Source organism: Notothenia rossii (assembly GCF_949606895.1).
Source record: "Notothenia rossii genome assembly, chromosome: 11".
Lineage (NCBI taxonomy): Eukaryota > Metazoa > Chordata > Actinopteri > Perciformes > Nototheniidae > Notothenia > Notothenia rossii.
In genome coordinates, this window is record NC_136910.1 from 56,574,451 (window position 1) to 56,594,554 (window position 20,104).

The window sequence follows — 20,104 nt, forward strand, 5'->3', positions numbered from 1 at the left end:
ATGTTGAACACAAATACCTGTACTTTCTACTTCTTACATGTTGAACACAAATACCTGTACTCTCTACTTCTTACAAGTTTAGTCAGTACTTCTACTTTCACCAGAGTATTTTTAAACACGAGTATCTGTACTTCTACTTGAGGAAAGGATGTGTGTACTTTTGCCAACGCTGATTATTAGCAGCTTCCTGTGCATGACTGCCTCCTGGTGGATTGACGCGTGCATTACACCCACAAATACTCACATTTTTAATAATCCTGCAGGATGATGATCAGAACCAACAAAGACAAGATCGACGTGAACATCAACGTGAGGAACAGCAAGGACAACGCGTACAACACTAAAGTCATCCTCAGCTTCTCCCCAAACATCAACTACGTTAAAGTGGAGGTGAGACCATCTTCTGTCTGCAGCATCTTAACCCATAAGAACCCGGACCCATTTCTACTTTTGGGAAAATTAAGGGGAACATAATTTATACTAAATAGACCACCTAGAACAAATTTATGACAAGTAACCCCCCCTAGTGTCAAATATCGGAAAAGTGACATATATGGCTTTAATGGTAACGTATGACATGGGACCTTTAATTAATGAGGATGATTTTTTGGTTTAAATTAGTTTGAACTTTCTTTGAATTGAAGAATAAAGAATATATTAACTAAATGTAATTGAATCAGCTAAATTAACTGAGCAGATCATAATCATATTTCTAATTGTGCATGTGTCACTCCGGGTCTACTGTGAAAGTTTAAGGTTAATGTCCCGATGTGAGCATTTATCTGATTTGTTTCATATCAATTTGATCAAGAAATGTTTCCACAACAGGTTCAATGTAATAAAGGACATGTTATGTTGGCATTTTAATTATTAAATGGCTTGAATTTTCCCTTTAGCAACAAACAAAACATGTAGCTAGTTCTGTCACTTGTGTTAGCCTTGCCCATGGACATCTTGGACATGTCGTTATGGCAACACAAAGTCACATGACCTGGCCCATGACCCATCAGAGTGTTCAGGGTGTGTCACTCAGGGACTTCATGAGATAAAAACCAGGATAAATCTGTATAAGGAACTTTCCAGAACATTTAAATGTCATGTGACACCTGTGTCACGGTGGGTCCTTATGGGTAAACTAACCATGTGTGTGACGATGTGTGTTTCATTGTGTGTTATTCCCAGCCGGAGAAAGCGTGCACGCTGAATCACACGAAGGTGGAGTGTGCGGTTGGATACCCTTTCTTAGGAAGCAACGTAGAGGTCAGTTTCAGTCGCATTAACTCTGTATTAAATGAGGTGTTGTCGTCTTTAGTGCTGCTAATAATATGTGTTATGTTCTGATATCCACAGGAAGACTTCAAAGTGAGATTTGAAGTGAATCCCAAACACATCCAGGACGTGATTCAGATCAACGTGACGGCCACGAGGTATTTTTTAGATGTTTGACTTTTTCTTTATTTCACTGAATTGAATTAAATATACTATGTTCAAAATACAAACTCATGCTTTTACATTAATTATAAATAGAAAAACAAAATAAAAAAAATGCTTAATTATGTGCCTTAAATTCAAAAGCTTTTTTCTTCTTTAACATGAAACTAGTTATATAAATTTATATTTATTTTAGTATTTATTTATTATTCTATTGATTTATTACACTTTATTATTCTATTGATTTCTTACACTATTTATTTAACATTATATTTATTTATTATACTATTTATTTATTATTATATGTATTTATTATTATATGTATTTATTATTATTATTTGTATTATTATATTTATTATTATATTAATGTATTATTGTATTTATTGATTATTATATTTATTTATTTATTATTATATTTATTTATTATTTTATTTATTAATTATTTTATTTATTGATTATTATATTTATTTATTATTATATGTATTGATTATTATATTTATTGATTATACTATTTATTGATTATTATATTTATTTAGTATTATATTTATTTATTATTATATGTATTTATTATTATATGTATTGATTATTATATTTATTTAGTATTATATGTATTTATTATTGTATTTATTTATTATTATATTTATTGATTATTATATTTATTTATTATTATATGTATTGATTATTATATTTATTTAGTATTATATTTATTTATTATTGTATTTATTTATTATTATATGTATTCATTATTATATGTATTGATTATTATATTTATTTAGTATTATATTTATTGATTATTATATTTATTTATTATTATATTTATTTATTATTATATTTATTGATTACACCCTCTTCTCCCCACAGTGACAGTGAGGAGCTGGAGTCGACGCTGCACGATAACTCGGTGCAGATCTCCATCCCCGTAAAGTACCAAGCTGGAATCATCTTCACTGTGTGAGTGGCTCCTCTTCCTCCTCCTCTTCATCAATGCTGCAACTAACAACTGAAATACTCTCATCTATTGATTCACCTGCCAATTATTTTCTAGATTAACTAACTGTTCGGTCAATAAAATGTGCGAAAAAAAGTCAAAAACTTCCAATTAAGTGACTAATTTTTAAAGGTGATGTCTTTTTTTTAAAGTCAGTAATTTAATATTAATATATACAGTCAAGGAACAAGAAAACAGAGTTACTGTAGCTTATAGTTCATCAAAAACAGTTATGAAATTACAAAAATGTAAATAAATACAATTAATATGTCAAATCATAAATAATTGAATATCTCGCTTTTATTATTATTTGTATTTGTATTATATCATTACTGTTATAATTATTATCCTTGTTATTATTTTAAAAATTATTTAAAACACCATACATGGAGCGGAATAAGTGTGCTCTATTTGTAATAATTGGTAACGAGACTTCTGGTTTCATGATACTTTGATTAAATTAAATTCATAAATCCAATATATGTCTTTTTGTTTACAGGCGTCCTATGGATGAACACGTGGTGGTGAAAGACGGTGAGACGTTTGCGAGTTCGTTCAACGAAACAAAGATGATCGGAGAGGAGGTCATCATCAGCTACACGGTAACACATCGCATCCATGTGTTCGGTTATTAACAGAGATGGCAAAAGTACACACATCCTTTCCTCAAGTAGAAGTACAGATACTCGTGTTTAAAAATACTCTGGTGAAAGTAGAAGTACTGACTAAACTTCTTTACTCAAGTCAAAGTAAAGAGGCTTTGAAATGTACTTCAGTAAAAAGTACCCATAACTAGCAGCTGTTTTAAAGAGTACCTGACCTCCCTTTATATTAATAGAACAATAATGTCATTGTTAGCTAATGAATGTTTCCATGGTGACCAACGGCAACATGACAACGTTTTCATTGGTCCCTCTTCTTTAGAGAAGACCAGGAAATGATGGATACACGGATCGTGTTCAAATCAATAGGCACGCAATGACTCTAAAGAATAATGATCACGCCACCAAACACACATTCAGACTAAAGGAACCAGCCTGTTTGGAAAATGAGAGAAGTAGAAAGTACAGGTATTTGTGTTCAACATGTAAGAAGTAGAAAGTACAGGTATTTGGGTTCAACATGTAAGAAGTAGAAAGTACAGGTATTTGTGTTCAACATGTAAGAAGTAGAAAGTACAGGTATTTGAGTTCAACATGTAAGAAGTAGAAAGTACAGGTATTTGAGTTCAACATGTGAGAAGTAGAAAGTACAGGTATTTGAGTTCAAAATGTAAGAAGTAGAAAGTACAGGTATTTGAATTCAAAATGTAAGAAGTAGAAAGTACAGGTATTTGTGTTCAACATGTAAGAAGTAGAAAGTACAGGTATTTGAGTTCAACATGTAAGAAGTAGAAAGTACAGGTATTTGAGTTCAACATGTGAGAAGTAGAAAGTTCAGGTATTTGAGTTCAACATGTAAGAAGTAGAAAGTACAGGTATTTGAGTTCAACATGTAAGAAGTAGAAAGTACAGGTATTTGAGTTCAACATGTGAGAAGTAGAAAGTACAGGTATTTGAGTTCAACATGTAAGAAGTAGAAAGTACAGGTATTTGTGTTCAACATGTGAGAAGTAGAAAGTACAGGTATTTGAGTTCAACATGTGAGAAGTAGAAAGTACAGGTATTTGAGTTCAACATGTGAGAAGTAGAAAGTACAGGTATTTGAGTTCAACATGTGAGAAGTAGAAAGTACAGGTATTTGAGTTCAACATGTAAGAAGTAGAAAGTACAGGTATTTGAGTTCAAAATGTAAAGTACTGATACCAGAAAAATGTACTTAAGTACAGTAACGTAGTATTTGTACTCCACTACTTCCCACCTCTGATATTAAAACACAGTTGAATTATTAATTAGTTGAATTAATAACATCTGCTTCCCCCCCCCCCCCCGTTCAGGTGGAGAAGTCAGGTGACATGGTTACTCCTCCTCTGGACCTCTATGTGGTTTATCCTCATCACTCGCCTCTGCAGAACAACCTCCTGTACCTCACAAACGTCACTTCCAGCGCCAAGGTACACCCACACACACACACACACACACACACACACACACACACACACACACACACACACACACACACACACACACACACACACACACACACACACACACACACACACACACACACACACACACACACACACACACACACACACACACACACTTGTATCTGAAGAGACACCTTAATGTCCGTCTCTCTGCAGGTTGAATGTGACGTAACTCGGTGGATCAACCCTCAGAGAATTGACCCTGAAGTAGTTTACCCGAATCCAAAGAAGGAAACTCTGAGCGTCTTCCTGCTGGTGAGTGACCTGACTCTCTGTGGGTTGATTTTTTAATGAGTGTTTAGTTAATTTCAGCTTCACCGGTGAATATGTTTTTCCCTGAGCTCCACCCTTCCTGTTTCCTCTGCAGAGATGTGAGAACCAGTGTGCGTCCTTCAGATGTTCGCTCCCTGAGAACACCTCCAGCCAGGTCAACGTCACCTTCAGAGTCTGGAAGCCCACCTTCATCACGGTGAGACTCTCAGGCATCACTGCTGGAAATTTAAGGCGTCACTCTGTGTTAAATCATATCGCATATCATTTGGCAAGTGTGGGAGGTTTCGTTCAATTGTAGAAGTTGAACCTTACCTCCTATCATCCAATCCAATCCAACTTTATTTATACAGCACATTCAAAAACAACAGAGTTGACCAAAGTGCTGTACATCAATACATATATAAAAAGCAGGATAAATACATTTAGACTAAAACGATAAGACAACAAGAAACTACTGTAAAGGCCCAGATACACCGGCCAGTCACCTGAGAAGTCGCCGACGCCGACACCGACTGTTGCGTCGCCGGACTCTCCTGCGTACTTGCCGACTTCGCGCACTGGAACACACCGCAAATCCGAGCCGAGCACGTATGAACTGCGCATGCGTGAGTGGCAATAACTCTCCTTACCAGCAAGCGGCGGTAGTGTGTATTCATCATTCAAAAGAGGCAACAACCGGAACAACCGGAAGACAGAGAAGAAGAACAGACTACGTGATATAAACAAACAACAAATAGCGTTTTTCTTTCCATTTTCACTCTCTTCCATTGAAAACATGAACGAACAGGAGCTCTATAAACCGAATAGGTGAAATAGCCGTCCGTGTGTGTTCCATCTTCCATTTTAAATCATTTGTTTACCTCCCTCACTTCCGTTAACGCTTCTCGTGCACTGATTCGCTAGCTGAACAGCCAATCAGTGTTATCACTTTGTCCGACTTCCGGTGGTGTTCCCGACGCCATGAATCGGCAAGAAAAGGCGTCAGGTCGGCAGAAAAGACCCGACGGTGCGGCGCACACCAATCCGAATAGGGCGTGCCCACGCTCATGTTCGGCCCTACTCCCATTTAATGCCGATTTCGGGCCGGTGTATCTGGGCCTTAAAAGCACGAGACAATAAAACCATACTAATAGCCACAGACTGAAAACCCTCATATAAAACGCAACAAAATAGAAAGCCCCAGACTCATAGATCATAAGACTGTGTAGCTAAGACCTTAAATGTCATTATAGAAACCTCATTTTGATCCCATGGCCATAACAAATTAAACTTATACTTGACATTATATCTGGCTTAACATCGAGATGCTTCAAAATATAACTTTTTACCATTTTGAACCAGATTAAGACCTTTTCTCATGTGCCTTTTGGGACAAAAACATGCTATTTTCCCTGGTTTCCTGCACAAAAAACTAAGAAATACATCAAAATCAATGTTGTTAGTCGCTACAGAAGTTATCGACATATCCTAGACTGTGGGGAAAACCATCCTCCAAGACTTTAACAAACAGAAAGTATCCAATATTGGTGTTTTTCCCACTTTAACAGTGACATTATGTAAACAAACTGGCATTTAAGGGGTTTAAACTGTAAAAAAAAAAAACAATGTTTATTTCGTAGTCATGGTTAGAAATGAAGTTATATTCAAGATTTAACATTTAAAAATATCTTTATACCAGTTTTTGAGACATGTTATTGTCCTCTAAGAACGTATTGTCTCGTCTCTCTTGTTGAATTGCTCAAAGTGAAGAACAGTGAAGCAGATTGATCGAACTGATTGATAATCAACAAACCAAATGTTAAAGTGAGATGTATTTCACAGGGGGAGTTCACCAGTCTGTACATGCTAGTGAACGCCACGCTGAAGATCACAAACACAGACCTGTTCGAACTGAGCGACAGCACCAGGAGTGTAAGGCATTTTTATTTATCTGTTTTCGCTGTAAACATCCGTGTGTCGGAAGTTTAAATATATTTACATGGTGTGTGTGTGTGTGTGTGTGTGTGTGTGTGTGTGTGTGTGTGTGTGTGTGTGTGTGTGTGTGTGTGTGTGTGTGTGTGTGTGTGTGTGTGTGTGTGTGTGTGTGTCATCAGACAAAGATCCAGGTTTCTAAGGAGTCTTCAGGAGGAATCCCCATCTGGATCATCATCATCAGCATCCTCATAGGACTGCTCATCTTAGCACTCGTCATCTTCGCTCTATGGAAGGTAAAACAGACCCTGAGTCTGAGCTTTTGTGTCCGTATGTTAAATATGAAGCTATGAGCAGCAGGACACCGTTAGCCTAGCTTAGCATAAACACCTACCCTGGCTTTAGGGCTGCAACTAACAACTGCTTTCGTAGTCAATTAATCTTTCTTTAATTACATTTCGTAATTGATCGATGATAGGTATTAAAAAATGACATTCAGTGTTTCCCAAAGTCAACATGAGGCACTCAGATGTCCTGTTTTGTAAGCTGTAAGGGAAACTTCTGTAGCCATGGAGAGACACGAGGGGAGTTGGAGCTTTGATGTCAAACACTGATGGTTTATTACGAGTATCAGCGAGGCTCCCCCGCCCTCCTGTTGACAGTTCACGAGCGTCAAACTCCTCCCCCCCCGTTGATAATTCACGATCGTCGACACGCTGATAATCCTTTTTTTTTTTAATGGCACTTCAAATCAAAAAGGTTGCAGACCCCTGGGTTAAATGAAGGAGATGTAATGCATTCATTAGGGAGCTTTGATGTGTTTGAATGCAGATTTATTAAGTGTTTCAACACAGTCGTTATGCTTCACTAAGCAGCTGCTTCTTCAACTGTATCTTCATATTTCACAGTAATCCTGATGTTTTTGTTGACCTTATCAATAAAGGGAATAAACAAACTTCCAAGATTCTGAACTATTGCATTCCCGTAGACTTTGTCGGTCGTTTTCTAACTGAGTTTTCTGCTCCTTTTAGATGGGCTTCTTCAAGAGAAAATCCAGAGACTACTCGAAGGAGGACATGATGGACTGAGGACACCCAGCAGCTCTGTGTCAGCAGATTTTAAAACAGGCAGTCGGACAGACGGAGGAAAAGCCAAAGGACCCACACACACACCTCGGAGCTACGACATCATGACGACCTGGAAAAAACAAACAAGCCTGGGTCAAATAATATCTGCAAATACTTCCCGGTGATGCTTCAGGTTCACACACAGAGAGGGCTTCTTTAAATTGTATTTGCGAATACTATTTGCTCTAGATCAGCTTCTTGCTTGCTTTCAATATCACATCAAGTCAAAAAGGAACCAAAAAAGAGGAGGACGAAGCCATGACTCAGCAGGAATCTGTTGGCAAAGAAGTGAATATCTGTGTTACATACAGCTGTTTTACCTAAGAGCTAGCTGCTCTCCGGCTTCAGAGGAAAAAAAGTACTCAGGTATTTCTGTGTGGAAATCAAATGTTACGACCTCACTTTCTTTCTTTATCATTACAGCATCAACGTCCAAAGGTCTGTTAGCTTTTATATAACATGTGAACTTAACACGTATTGAAGCAGTTCAAACTAAGCGAATGTGCTTTATTAGCAATACAAATACGGAAGCACTGAGATGGAAGTAAAAAAAAATGGTGATCCAAATTTACCCTTTTTCTAGGTATTTTTTCTCTTGTGTTTATGATGTAGGAATACTTTAAAAATATGTTGTATTGTTTGTTGTTGTAATATACATTTTAGCCACAAGAGGCACTAACTCTAAACACAAGAGCCGCTTTCACACCAAGTATCTTGCCGTACTTAGTTCCCCCATGGAACTAAGTGCAGATCGCGTTCACACTGGAATAAGTCCCTGAGGGAGGATTAGGCAAATGAAGCCGCTGACGTCACTTCTTCTTCTTCTGCTTTGGGTTTACTGGCAGGCCGCGAACAACTTCATGGCGTATACTGCCACCCGAAGTCCCCGGCCGGAAGTCCCCGGAGTTAGGGACTGGCTTCAGTAGAAGCTTCGCGCACCAACGGAGAGAGACTAACTTATGGCAACACAAAAAAAAAATGGGGGCGGTGGAGATGAGGAGGTGTCGGCGTTCTGGCGATTTACTCGGAAGGCTTCAGTAGAAGCTGCCGGAAGTCCCCGGAGTTGGGGACTGGCTTCAGTAGAAGCTGCTGGGACTCCCAGCAGCTTCTACTGAAGCCTTCCGAGTAAATCGCCAGAACACCGACACCTCCTCATCTCCCATATTTTTTTGTTGTGTTGCCATAAGTTAGTCTCTCTGCGTTGGTGCGTGGGGCTAATGCTAATGCTAATTAAGCTAATGCCAGCAAATGTTTACGGGGCGTGGTTTGCAATTCGCCCAGCCAATAAAAAAATTCTACTTTTTTCTCCCAGGATAGTCCCACCTCTCTAGCAGGCACTAACAATGGGAGTAAAAGTTCTCTGAACTAAGTTTTCTTTTTGGTGTGAACGCAAAATTCCAGGCACTAACAGAACTAAACAGGAAAAGTACGGGTAAAAGTACTCCGGTGTGAAAGCGCCTAAGGTAAATGCAAGAAAAGAAACACATATTTTAAACGTTTTTCCCGACCTTAGTTAAAGGTTTTAACTTTCAATTCAGGATAATAAAAATTCTGTTAACGTGTTTTAAGTCATAAACACAGAACAAAAAAGCAAGTGCAAAAAAAAAATCCGGATATTAATTTCCATGTTTTATTTTCTATTGTGTTTTTGACGTAGGAACATTTTCATAATACCATTTTGAAGGATATTTTGTATTCTTTCATATTTCTCATTGATTGTTGTTGTAATATTCATTCTGTCCACAAGAGGCACCAACCCAACAAGCATTATTTGTTCTTCCGTATTAGTTTAAATGTAATATTATTATCTAAACATACGGCAAATGTAAAATAGTTATCCTGAAAAAACCCTATTTTTACATACAAACGTATTATATATTCGTAAACAACGAAGAAAAACAATTAAGAATACATCTGGATCAATGTCTTTTTCATTCATCTTTTTTTTTTTTATTTCCTCTTGGGGCTACCGTACTTTTTTTAAAACACTGTACCTTTACATTATAGCATTTTGTTATTGTTTGGTATTATTGCTGAATTTTAACAATATAACACGGCACATCCTTTGCATAAGTCTGGCTAAAAACACTGACTTTGACACAAGATTTATTTCAAGCAAAGCTGCAGACTGTATGCTTTTATTTTTTATACTAGTTAACCTACAGAGTGGTGCAGTGACGCGTCCTAAAACCCGGAAGTAAGCTGCGCACGGGTTCCCTCTCCCTCGGTTATGGCTAGAAAGGATCCGTCTTGTGTAAAACTCTCGCGAGAGTTTGGCTGAATGTCACGTGGTTGAATGTTTACGTTTGGCAGGCAGCCTTTCAGTTACGATTGTTAACATCAGTTGGCCACAGCAAATGATGGTGAGAAGCTAAACTATCTATTAATTATGTCAATGACAGGGAGTGTGATTGTTGAAAAGCGGTCTTGCTGGTGTTCAAAGAAGAATGACAACACTGAAGATCACCAACACTATGGTTTATTTTGTATTCACAGGCAAGTCAACGTTGTTGCAGTAAAAGTCCCAAGATAGCTCCTGGTACAATAAAATGTTCCCTTGCAGTGTTTTACTATTATGTCTAATGTTTCTCTATTAATATTGCTGCTGCATTAATGTGTATGTTGCATCATGTTACTGCTGCAGATGTGTTTCCGAGCCACTCCGATTACAACGAGAACGTGACGTCATATTTACACTAGACGGATCCTTTCTAGCCATAACCCTCTCCCTCCGGTTCCCTCGACAAAAACGCAATGCAATTTCTCCATAGGATTTTTGGAAAATAGCTTGAAATAAGGTCTGTGGTTGAGACACATTTAAGAGACGGATCACGTTTTGTTCAGTTGGATATCGTAATCGTAAATCTAATCGCCATAAGCAAAATGCTAACGTGATGCTATAAACGAACTACAGCAGGGTCTCTGCTTCAACGTCACGCCAACTTAAGATCAATATTCAATCATACAGATTCTAAATGGTACGAGTTGAAGCGTTTGTTTGAACAGTTTGCAGGAGGCAGGCACTTGCTTTCAAGCAGAACAGAAACTAACTTAGAGGAGTGTTTACGTGTTCGGTGTAAGGACGTACAACGACCTCCACGACTTGTGTAGTCCTATTCAGCCACTTGGTAACAACCATCGTTTTTCAGACACGTCAACTCTTCAGAAATCACCAGTGGGGTCACTGCTGATGGATTTAATGTCGTAGAACAAAACGTGATCCGTCTCTTAAATGTGTCTCAAACACAGACCTTATTTCCAGCTATTTTCCAAAATCCTGTGGAGAAATCCCATTGGCTCTGAGACGAGGGAACAGGAAGTGGTAAATGCTGACTCACTTCCGGGTTTTAGGACGCGTCACTGCACCACTCTATTATAAAAATCACAAATTTCCTCCCGACTCTTTTCCGTCACAGACGTTACTCAAAATCCCAACCTTTGATTGTACTGTAAATACAAGAAAATGCTCCAAAAATGTAAAGCTTTAAAAATGTACATAATGTTGTTTGCATTAATTAATGTAATTTAAAAAAATTAAATGTGGTCAGAGAAGATTATTTTGCTCAGGTGCTAAAAGAATAACATTTGACATTTTAAGGAAATGATCTGGCCTATCTCACACTTTCAAATCTGATGCAAATATGTAAATATTGTTATGTTTTGATGAGAAAGTATAAATATTCTGTACTGAAGATGAGGGTTTGTGTCCACTACTTTGGTTTTATTCGAGTGAAAGCCTTTGTGAATGACTGTCGAGGTGAGATACGACTGTAGCGTATGTTTAATTTGCAAAGAGGAAGGTAAATGTTGTCAAATATAGAACATGCCTCACCATTGGGATTCCCTGGTGTTTGGTTTGTTGAACAAGTACACAAAACATTTGGGGTCAATGTCCCCCCAATATATATGTGGTACGCAGTATCTCACAGAGTTATTCTTTCAGGTTTTCTGTCTTCTTTTTGTTTCCAGAAGTTGCACAGCTACACAAAGACATTATATTGTATGTTGGGGAGACTGCCTCCTTCTTCTTTACTGTTTCCCCCCTAACTGTCGTACAGTAAATCTGAGGGAGGACGGAAAGAAGAGGCCGCTTTTTGATACTGAAATCTTCCTCTCGCTCTCCACTGTTGAAGCACATGTAATGAATTGTATGTACAGATTGTGTGACTTTTGTATCAGGCTTATGCACGAGGGTGGAGTCTCTCTTGTATTTCCCAAAGTGAGAGTCGTGCTCCACCCCAAACTTCTACACTGCTGTGAAGTCTTCATTGTAATGCACTGGTTCGTCAGACTGTCCTCATCAGCACAGACATGAACTGAAACTTATGTACAAAAATAAAAATACTTTTTACGAAGAAGCACTCAGTCAGTCTGCTTTTTTGTTCCGAGGTTGTAATGACAAATATATTATAGTCTGTATTTAAAGCTGCAACACGTTTTGAGAAATACACTGCAGCTTCAGAAACAGTGCAAATATAAAAACACAAAGGTGACAAAACATGCGAATCGCAGAGGTGGGAAGTAACTAAGTACATTTATTCTTTTACTTCACAGATCTGAATGAATGGTGTGAAATCTAATCAAGTGTTAAATCAGACTTTAGTTCCACCTGGAGTAAATCCACCAGCTACCCTGCAGTATACAAAGTCATTCAAACTAGCTGCACCTTTACCAGCTTTGAGAACACTTTCATGATCAATCATTATAAAACATATCATATCTATTATTCTGAAATGGACCAATCTGCACAATGACTACTTTTACTGTCTCTACTTTCACTATATTTTGATGAGAATACTTTTCTACTTTTACTTGAGGAACATTTTGAATGCAGGACTTTTACTGAAACAGAGTATTCCTACACTCTGGTACTTCTACTTTTACTAAGTACAAGATCTGAGTACTTCTACTTTTACTCAAGTACAAGATCTGAGTACTTCTACTTTTACTCAAGTACAAGATCGGAGTACTTCTACTTTTACTCAAGTATAAAGTCTAATTACTTCTCCCACCTCTGAGGAAGTGGTTACTAAAAGCGCAAATAAGTACATTTACTCAAGTACTGTACACTTTTGAGGTTTATTGTACTTTACATGCACATCTCAAATTTCTGCTACTTTGTACTTCTACTTCACTACAATTCAGAGGTAAATCGTGTACTCTTACTCCACTACATTTATGTAATACCTTTAGTTACCATTTATTTATATATAGGCTATGCTGTATATTGCACATAAAAACGAAAATGACCCTTTTGTGGGATGATTAAAGGAATCCTGATTCTGATTACTGGAGGCGAGTACTCAGATATTGTGTTTGAGTAAAAGTAGAAGTACTCAGGTCTTGTACTTGAGTAAAAGTAGAAGTACCAGAGTGTAGGAATACTCTGTTACAGTAAAAGTCCTACATTCAAAATGGTAGGCCTAATCAAGTAAAAGTAGAAAAGTATTCTCATTACATTGCATTTAGCTGACGCTTTTACCCAAAGCGACCTACAATAAGTACATTCGACCAGGAAGATACAACCTTGAAGAATCATCAGGTTTCATAGAGCCAAACATTTCAAGTGCTACTCATCATCAAAATAGAGTAAAAGTAGCGACAGTAAAAGTAGTCATTGTGCAGATTGGTCCATTTCAGAATAATATATATGATATGTTTTATAATGATTGATCATGAAAGTGTTCTCAAAGCTGGTAAAGGTGCAGCTAGTTTGAGTGACATTGTATACTGCAGGGTAGCTTGTGAATTTACTCCAGGTGGAACTCAAGTTTGATTTAAGATTTGATTATCTTTCACATCATTAATCCAAATCTGTAAAGTAACTAAAGGTATTAAATACATGTAGTGGAGTAAAAGTACACCATTTACCTCTGAATTGTAATAGTAGAGATTTTCCTGCGAGGCAAAACCGTGGGCACAAAAAACCCACCACCACCTCCTCCTATGTGTGACTGCGCCGCCTGGTGTTCACCCGAAATATCGCGATACTCTGGGAGGGGAAGCAGAACAAACTGTGTAAGCTGCTGCTGCCGGAGGATCCATCTTGCTTGGGGGAAAAAAGGCAAAGGGTGAAGAGCTTTTCTGTTCAGATTCAGCAAATAAAATACCCGTACAGTGCACCGGTGAAGGACGCTTGGGGAGCCCGAGGAGGGGTCCGTTTGTAGGATGTCCCGACATGAGGGTGAGTAAACAGATCCAGAAGCTAAGTGCTAATACTAGCTCCGGAGCTAAGTGCTAATGCTAGCCTCCTCAGTTAAGTGCTAATTCAAGTCGGATGGTGGTGTTACGCTTTTTGCAGCTTGCTTTAAATCTTGTACGGAAACACATACGTTCACTCTCATCGTCTATAAATCCCCCAAATATTCTAATTAAAAGCACACGGGTATCTTAAGGCGATGAAACGGCAACATTGCGGAGCTTAGCAATTAGCCGTTGCTAGGTAGATTAGCAGCTAATGAATGCTAACATAAGGAGTATTGGTGTAGCTGCGACTTCATTTAATTGGCTCTCAAATGTTGTTTATTTCAATATATCGCGTTGTAGCTCTACGCAGCCTTTTTTTAACTTGTGTTTTGATTCAAAATAGATGTAATGTAAATACTGGACGTCTGGTCTCACCACTGTTGTTAGCGAATGCACTGTCATCAAGAAGACAGTCTGAGGCCTCGAACCAGTCTCCTAAGTGAGCTAGCTGACAGGCTAACAGCTAGCTATAGGGTTAAGTTACGTTGTGCTTCATTTCCCTTCATTCATCAGAGGTGGAAGAAGTACTCAGATCTTGTACTTTAGTAAAAATAGAAGTACTCAGATCTTGCACTTGAGTAAAAGTACAAGAGTGTAGGAATTCTCTGTTACAGTAAAAGTCCTGCATTCAAAATGTTACTCAAGTAAAAGCAGAAAAGTATTACCATCAAAATATAGTTCAAGTAGTCATTGTGCAGATTGGTCCATTTCAGAATAATATATATGATATGTTTTATAATGATTGATCATGAAAGTGTTCTCAAAGCTGGTAAAGGTGCAGCTAGTTTGAATGACTTTGTATACTGCAGGGTAGCTTCTGGATTTACTCCAGGTGGAACTAAAGTCTGATTTAACACTTGATTATATTTCACATCATTAATCCACATCTGTAAAGTAACTAAAGGTATTAAATACATGCAGTGGAGTAAAAGTACAAAGTAGCAAAACATTGAAATACTCAAGTAAAGTACAACTACCTCAAATGTGTACAGAACTTCAGTACATGTTCTTGTAAAGGAACTAACTTGGTAAGTTTAAAAAAAAATGATTGAGCACATCTCAAAACCTAGACTACAAAGTGCACAAACGTTTACAGTAGAATGAGAGTGATTATGTCGAGCATGAGAACACGTTGTTATGACCAGGAAATTAAATGAGCCTTTGCTACCTGCCAAATGCGGGGTAAATGTTGGCTGTGGTAGGTAACAACAACAAACGGTAGATAGATACTTAGGTACTTTTGAGTTGCGGCATCATAAAAAACCGAATGTGTTGTCCTTATATATTAACAAAAGTTATTATCAAAAGGCAATTTCAAGTGAACAATAGTCTGGGTGTAAGGTAACATGACATATCTTATATTTCCAATGTCTGATACCCTGCCCCTGACTCAGTGTTGAGATATTTCTACATATTTTTCAGAAGTGACAGACAGAAAAAGTGTCTGATAGAAATGCTCAGTGACCTGCAGGTGAGGGTAAACATACATTCAGACCCTGACTGTGACGTAAACACCCAGGAGAATTTGCTGACCAGAGTCACAGGGGGACAAGTGTCCTACAATTTTTTTTTACCCACGACAGAAAACACAATGTCCTCTTGTGTTGCTCTAAGTCTTGAACAAGGTACAGCTAGCAGGACGTGGGCAGAGGCCTCGAGGGGCCTGTCGGTTCACCGATATACTCTCAAGATACTTAGAAACCTTAACACATGATCAAATAGGTCTTCAGTTGAAGCTTCAATTGAACCAGAAGCCAGTAGAGTGTCTTCAAAACTAGGTGATGTGCGATCAATGTGTGAATATTTGTGAGTAACCAGGTAACGAGAGAAAGGACACAAAAGCATGCACAGCTATTTTTAAACCGTTGAAAAGATAAGAGTGCTGCAATACACGATGGGAATCAATAAAGGTGCAGCTTATATGATATTATCTTTAACATGTTGAAAGAAGGACAACAAATGTACTTGGTAACCTTTTTAAATATTCCCTAATGGGCCGGCTCTTATTAGGAATTCCTTTCTACGTTTTTATACCAATACCTTTGTTTTGGCAACCTTTAATCAACACATTGCCTTACCGCTGATATTTACACTCCACCCTGTGATTTGTTTGTCCAGGTTTGTTGGATAAATGTTGAGCTTGTCTCTTCCTTAAATAAAGCTTTTTGTTGCGAGGCGTCACAGCAGTCTCAACAAAGGAAATTCCCACAATAATTGCACACCTTCCACCCAATGTTTGCCAAACGAGGTGTGTGTGTGTGTGTGTGTGTGTGTGTGTGTGTGTGTGTGTGTGTGTGTGTGTGTGTGTGTGTGTGTGTGTGTGTGTGTGTGTGTGTGTGTGTGTGTGTGTGTGTGTGTGTGTGTGTGTGTGTGTGTGTGTGTGTGTGTGTGTGTGTGTGTGTGTGTGTGTGTGTGTGTGTGTGTGTGTGTGTGTGTGTGTGTGTGTGTGTGTGTGTGTGTGTGTGTGTGTGTGTGTGTGTGTGTGTGTGGAGTGTGTGCAAAGAGGAGGGAATTAAGGTTGTGTGTGATGGAAAATAACTGGTTGTGTGTGTGTGCAGAGAATTGAGACTTCAATACTTCTTCTTTCCAATCACATGGTTTTAAAGAGTGCACAGGAGTTGCATTTATGATGACATTTATTCATGTACCTGTGTCATCGTTTATTATCTTTGCTTTTAAATGCCATTTTATAATATGTTTCTTAATGTCTTTCATTTGTGTAAAGCACTTTGAATTGCCTTGTGTTGAAAGGTGTTCTATAAATAAACTAGCCTTGCCCTGTGATCATCAATAAGCGATTCAGAACACTTCACTCGTCTCAAAGGAAATGTGGGTTTTGGGACAGTTGCTCCATTTTAGTGGAAAAAAATGTATACAAACATAAGAAGTCAAATTTAAGAGTGTGCCATAATGAATAAAGAAATGTATACTACACATAAGACATTAGATTAAAATGTCCAATACAAATATTTTAATATATAGTCAAATGTTCACTCCTTCTTATGTATGTGGGGCATTCAAATGAATGAGATATGAATGCAGTGTTAAAGGGTTCAGCTGCTCATGGTGAAGTAAATACTAGTGAGATGGAGTTCTAGATGAATAAATAAAGTAATATGCCACCTATGAAATAAGCATAGCGGTATAAATGAGTAAATAAAAGCTGTTAACGTGTAATTAGATGCGTAATGAGGTTATGGTATGTCTTTAACACTTTGCATATTAAGATAGTTCCTCATAGCTGCCACTTGTGTGTTGGCGCCACTCCAAAACACCTCCGTCATTCCTGCAGTTATAAGGAATTTGTGACTTTACTGCCACCTCCTCATAATGTGTCTCCCTCTCCTCCTTCTTGTGTTGTCTTTCCTGTAGGTGTCAGCTGTGATGCGTGTTTAAAGGGGAACTTTAGAGGAAGACGGTTCAAGTGTTTAATCTGCTACGACTACGACCTGTGCGCGTCGTGCTACGAGAGCGGAGCCACCACCACCCGACACACCACAGAGCACCCCATGCAGTGTATATTAACCAGGGTAGACTATGGTAAGAAGTACAAAGTACACACATCCTTTACTCAAGTAGAAGTACAGATACTCGTGTTTGAAAATACTCTGGTGAAAGTAGAAGTACTGACTAAACTTGTACTTCAGTAAAAAGTACCTTCTTTAGAGAAGACCAGGAAGTGATGGATACACGGATCGTGTTCAAATCAATAGGCACGCAATGACTCTGAATAATAATGATCACGCCACCAAACACACATTCAGACTAAAGGAACCAGCCTGTTTGGAAAATGAGAGAAGTAGAAAGTACAGGTATTTGTGTTCAACATGTAAGAAGTAGAAAGTACAGGTATTTGTGTTCAACATGTAAGAAGTAGAAAGTACAGGTATTTGAGTTCAACATGTGAGAAGTAGAAAGTACAGGTATTTGGGTTCAACATGTAAGAAGTAGAAAGTACAGGTATTTGAGTTCAACATGTAAGAAGTAGAAAGTACAGGTATTTGAGTTCAACATGTAAGAAGTAGAAAGTACAAGTATTTGTGTTCAACATGTAAGAAGTAGAAAGTACAGGTATTTGTGTTCAACATGTAAGAAGTAGAAAGTACAGGTATTTGAGTTCAACATGTAAGAAGTAGAAAGTACAGGTATTTGTGTTCAACATGTAAGAAGTAGAAAGTTCAGGTATTTGAGTTCAACATGTAAGAAGTAGAAAGTACAGGTATTTGTGTTCAACATGTAAGAAGTAGAAAGTACAGGTATTTGGGTTCAACATGTAAGAAGTAGAAAGTACAGGTATTTGTGTTCAACATGTAAGAAGTAGAAAGTACAGGTATTTGAGTTCAACATGTAAGAAGTAGAAAGTACAGGTATTTGAGTTCAACATGTAAGAAGTAGAAAGTACAGGTATTTGAGTTCAACATGTAAGAAGTAGAAAGTACAGGTATTTGAGTTCAACATGTAAGAAGTAAAAGTAAAAAGTCTTCAGAAAAATAAGTAGTGGAGTAAAGTACTGATACCAGAAAAAGGAATTAAGTACAGTAACAAAGTATTTGTACTCCAGTACTTCCCACCTCTGTTTTTATACGAATTATAAACACACTCACTTTTAATGACTGTTGCACACACCTCCTTATGATTAGAGTCATGAAAAATGTAATCTGTGGTTTTGTTGTTTATTAAGATCCCCATCAGCACTAGCTATCCTTCCTGTGGTCTGCAAACAGTCAAACAAACAGAAAATACTGCTTTTATATTTTTATAACCATCATGAAGTCAAACATAAACTGATACTATCAGTTGTACGTACCCACAGACACAGTTAAATTACACTTCATGATACAGAGATGTTGTTGAAGCTAACTTTTGAAACGTACTTTGACATTTTCCTGAATATTATGGACCAGCAATGATGTCACAGAGCTGAATCCAGATCAAGTGCACGCTGAAGGCTCTCTGAGCACGTCTTCTCTCACTGATTGTTATGTTCAATGTTTGTTGTTTGTTTTTCATGTATTGTGTCTTGATATCTGTCTGTTGATGGAGCTGCTGCGATGCGAGTCACAATTCAGACTTGATCTGACCATTAAAGTATTATTACTGATCTCAAACCTTGATTCCTGCAGACTTGTACTATGGAGGAGACACCTTTTCAGTAGAGCAGCCCCAGTCCTTCACGTGTCCTTACTGCGGGAAGATGGGCTACACAGAGACGTCTCTACAGGAGCACGTCACCTCCGAACATGCAGAGACTTCCACAGAGGTGGTGAGTACACGTGAATATTTTTTATTGGTCAATTTATTGAACATGTTAGAAACAATAGTAATAATTATAACATTAGGCGCTTTCACACCGGAATACTTTTCCCAGTATAGTTCTGATATGGTTCCGAAAATGTGCGTTCACACCAAAACAATCCGGAACTAGAACTTAGTTCATGAGAACCTTTCCACCCCCTTTTCAGTGCCTGCTCAGAGCAGGTACTTTCCCATTTCTGATTGGCTGGGCGGATTGCAAACCACGCCCCGTAAAACTCCCCAAAAAGTTTTGTGAAGCCACCATTTTATTTGCTGGCATTAGCATTATTAGCTTTAGCATTAGCCCCGCGCACCAACGCAGAGAGACTAACTTATGGCAACACAAAATAAAACATGGGAGCGGTGGAGATGAGGAGGTGTCGGCGTTCTGGTGATTTACTCGGAAGGGGAGTCCCAGCAGCTTCTACTGAAGCCAGTCCCTTACTCCGGGGACTTCCGGCCGGGGACTCTGGGTGGCAGTATACGCCGTGAAGTTGTTTGTGGCCTGCCAGTAAATCCAAAGCAGAGGAAGAAGTGACGACAGCGGCTTCTGGTGTGAACGCGATCTGCTTTTTCGTTCCATGAACAAGTACGGCAAAGTACTTGGTGTGAAAGCGCCGAAAGAGAAGCAACATAAAAAAAACGTTCAAGATATAAAAAAAGAAATTCTCAAATAGTTTCCATCGTGTTCAAAAGGGACAAGAAGAATCTTAAAACGTTTCTGGTCGCCCTCTAGCGTACATT

At 38.1% G+C, this 20,104-nt stretch overlaps 2 protein-coding genes across 2 annotated transcripts in view; both read left to right on the forward strand.

Annotated features, from left to right (window-relative positions):
* The window catches only part of itga1 (integrin, alpha 1), a 44,952-nt gene extending 36,111 nt beyond the window's left edge, over positions 1–8,841 (forward strand). Inside the window, exons 15-25 of the mRNA XM_079659438.1 lie at positions 264–390; positions 1,183–1,260; positions 1,351–1,427; positions 2,293–2,382; positions 2,919–3,021; positions 4,356–4,472; positions 4,665–4,763; positions 4,876–4,977; positions 6,603–6,692; positions 6,875–6,988; positions 7,724–8,841. Coding sequence (XP_079515564.1) covers positions 264–390; positions 1,183–1,260; positions 1,351–1,427; positions 2,293–2,382; positions 2,919–3,021; positions 4,356–4,472; positions 4,665–4,763; positions 4,876–4,977; positions 6,603–6,692; positions 6,875–6,988; positions 7,724–7,780 — 1,054 coding nt within the window. The 3' untranslated portion in view covers positions 7,781–8,841. The remainder of the gene's footprint in view (positions 1–263; positions 391–1,182; positions 1,261–1,350; positions 1,428–2,292; positions 2,383–2,918; positions 3,022–4,355; positions 4,473–4,664; positions 4,764–4,875; positions 4,978–6,602; positions 6,693–6,874; positions 6,989–7,723) is intronic.
* Positions 8,842–13,790: 4,949 nt separating this feature from the next.
* kcmf1 (potassium channel modulatory factor 1) overlaps positions 13,791–20,104 on the forward strand; it is a 16,910-nt gene continuing 10,596 nt past the window's right edge. Inside the window, exons 1-3 of the mRNA XM_079659439.1 lie at positions 13,791–14,003; positions 17,438–17,605; positions 19,189–19,328. Coding sequence (XP_079515565.1) covers positions 13,988–14,003; positions 17,438–17,605; positions 19,189–19,328 — 324 coding nt within the window. The 5' untranslated portion in view covers positions 13,791–13,987. The remainder of the gene's footprint in view (positions 14,004–17,437; positions 17,606–19,188; positions 19,329–20,104) is intronic.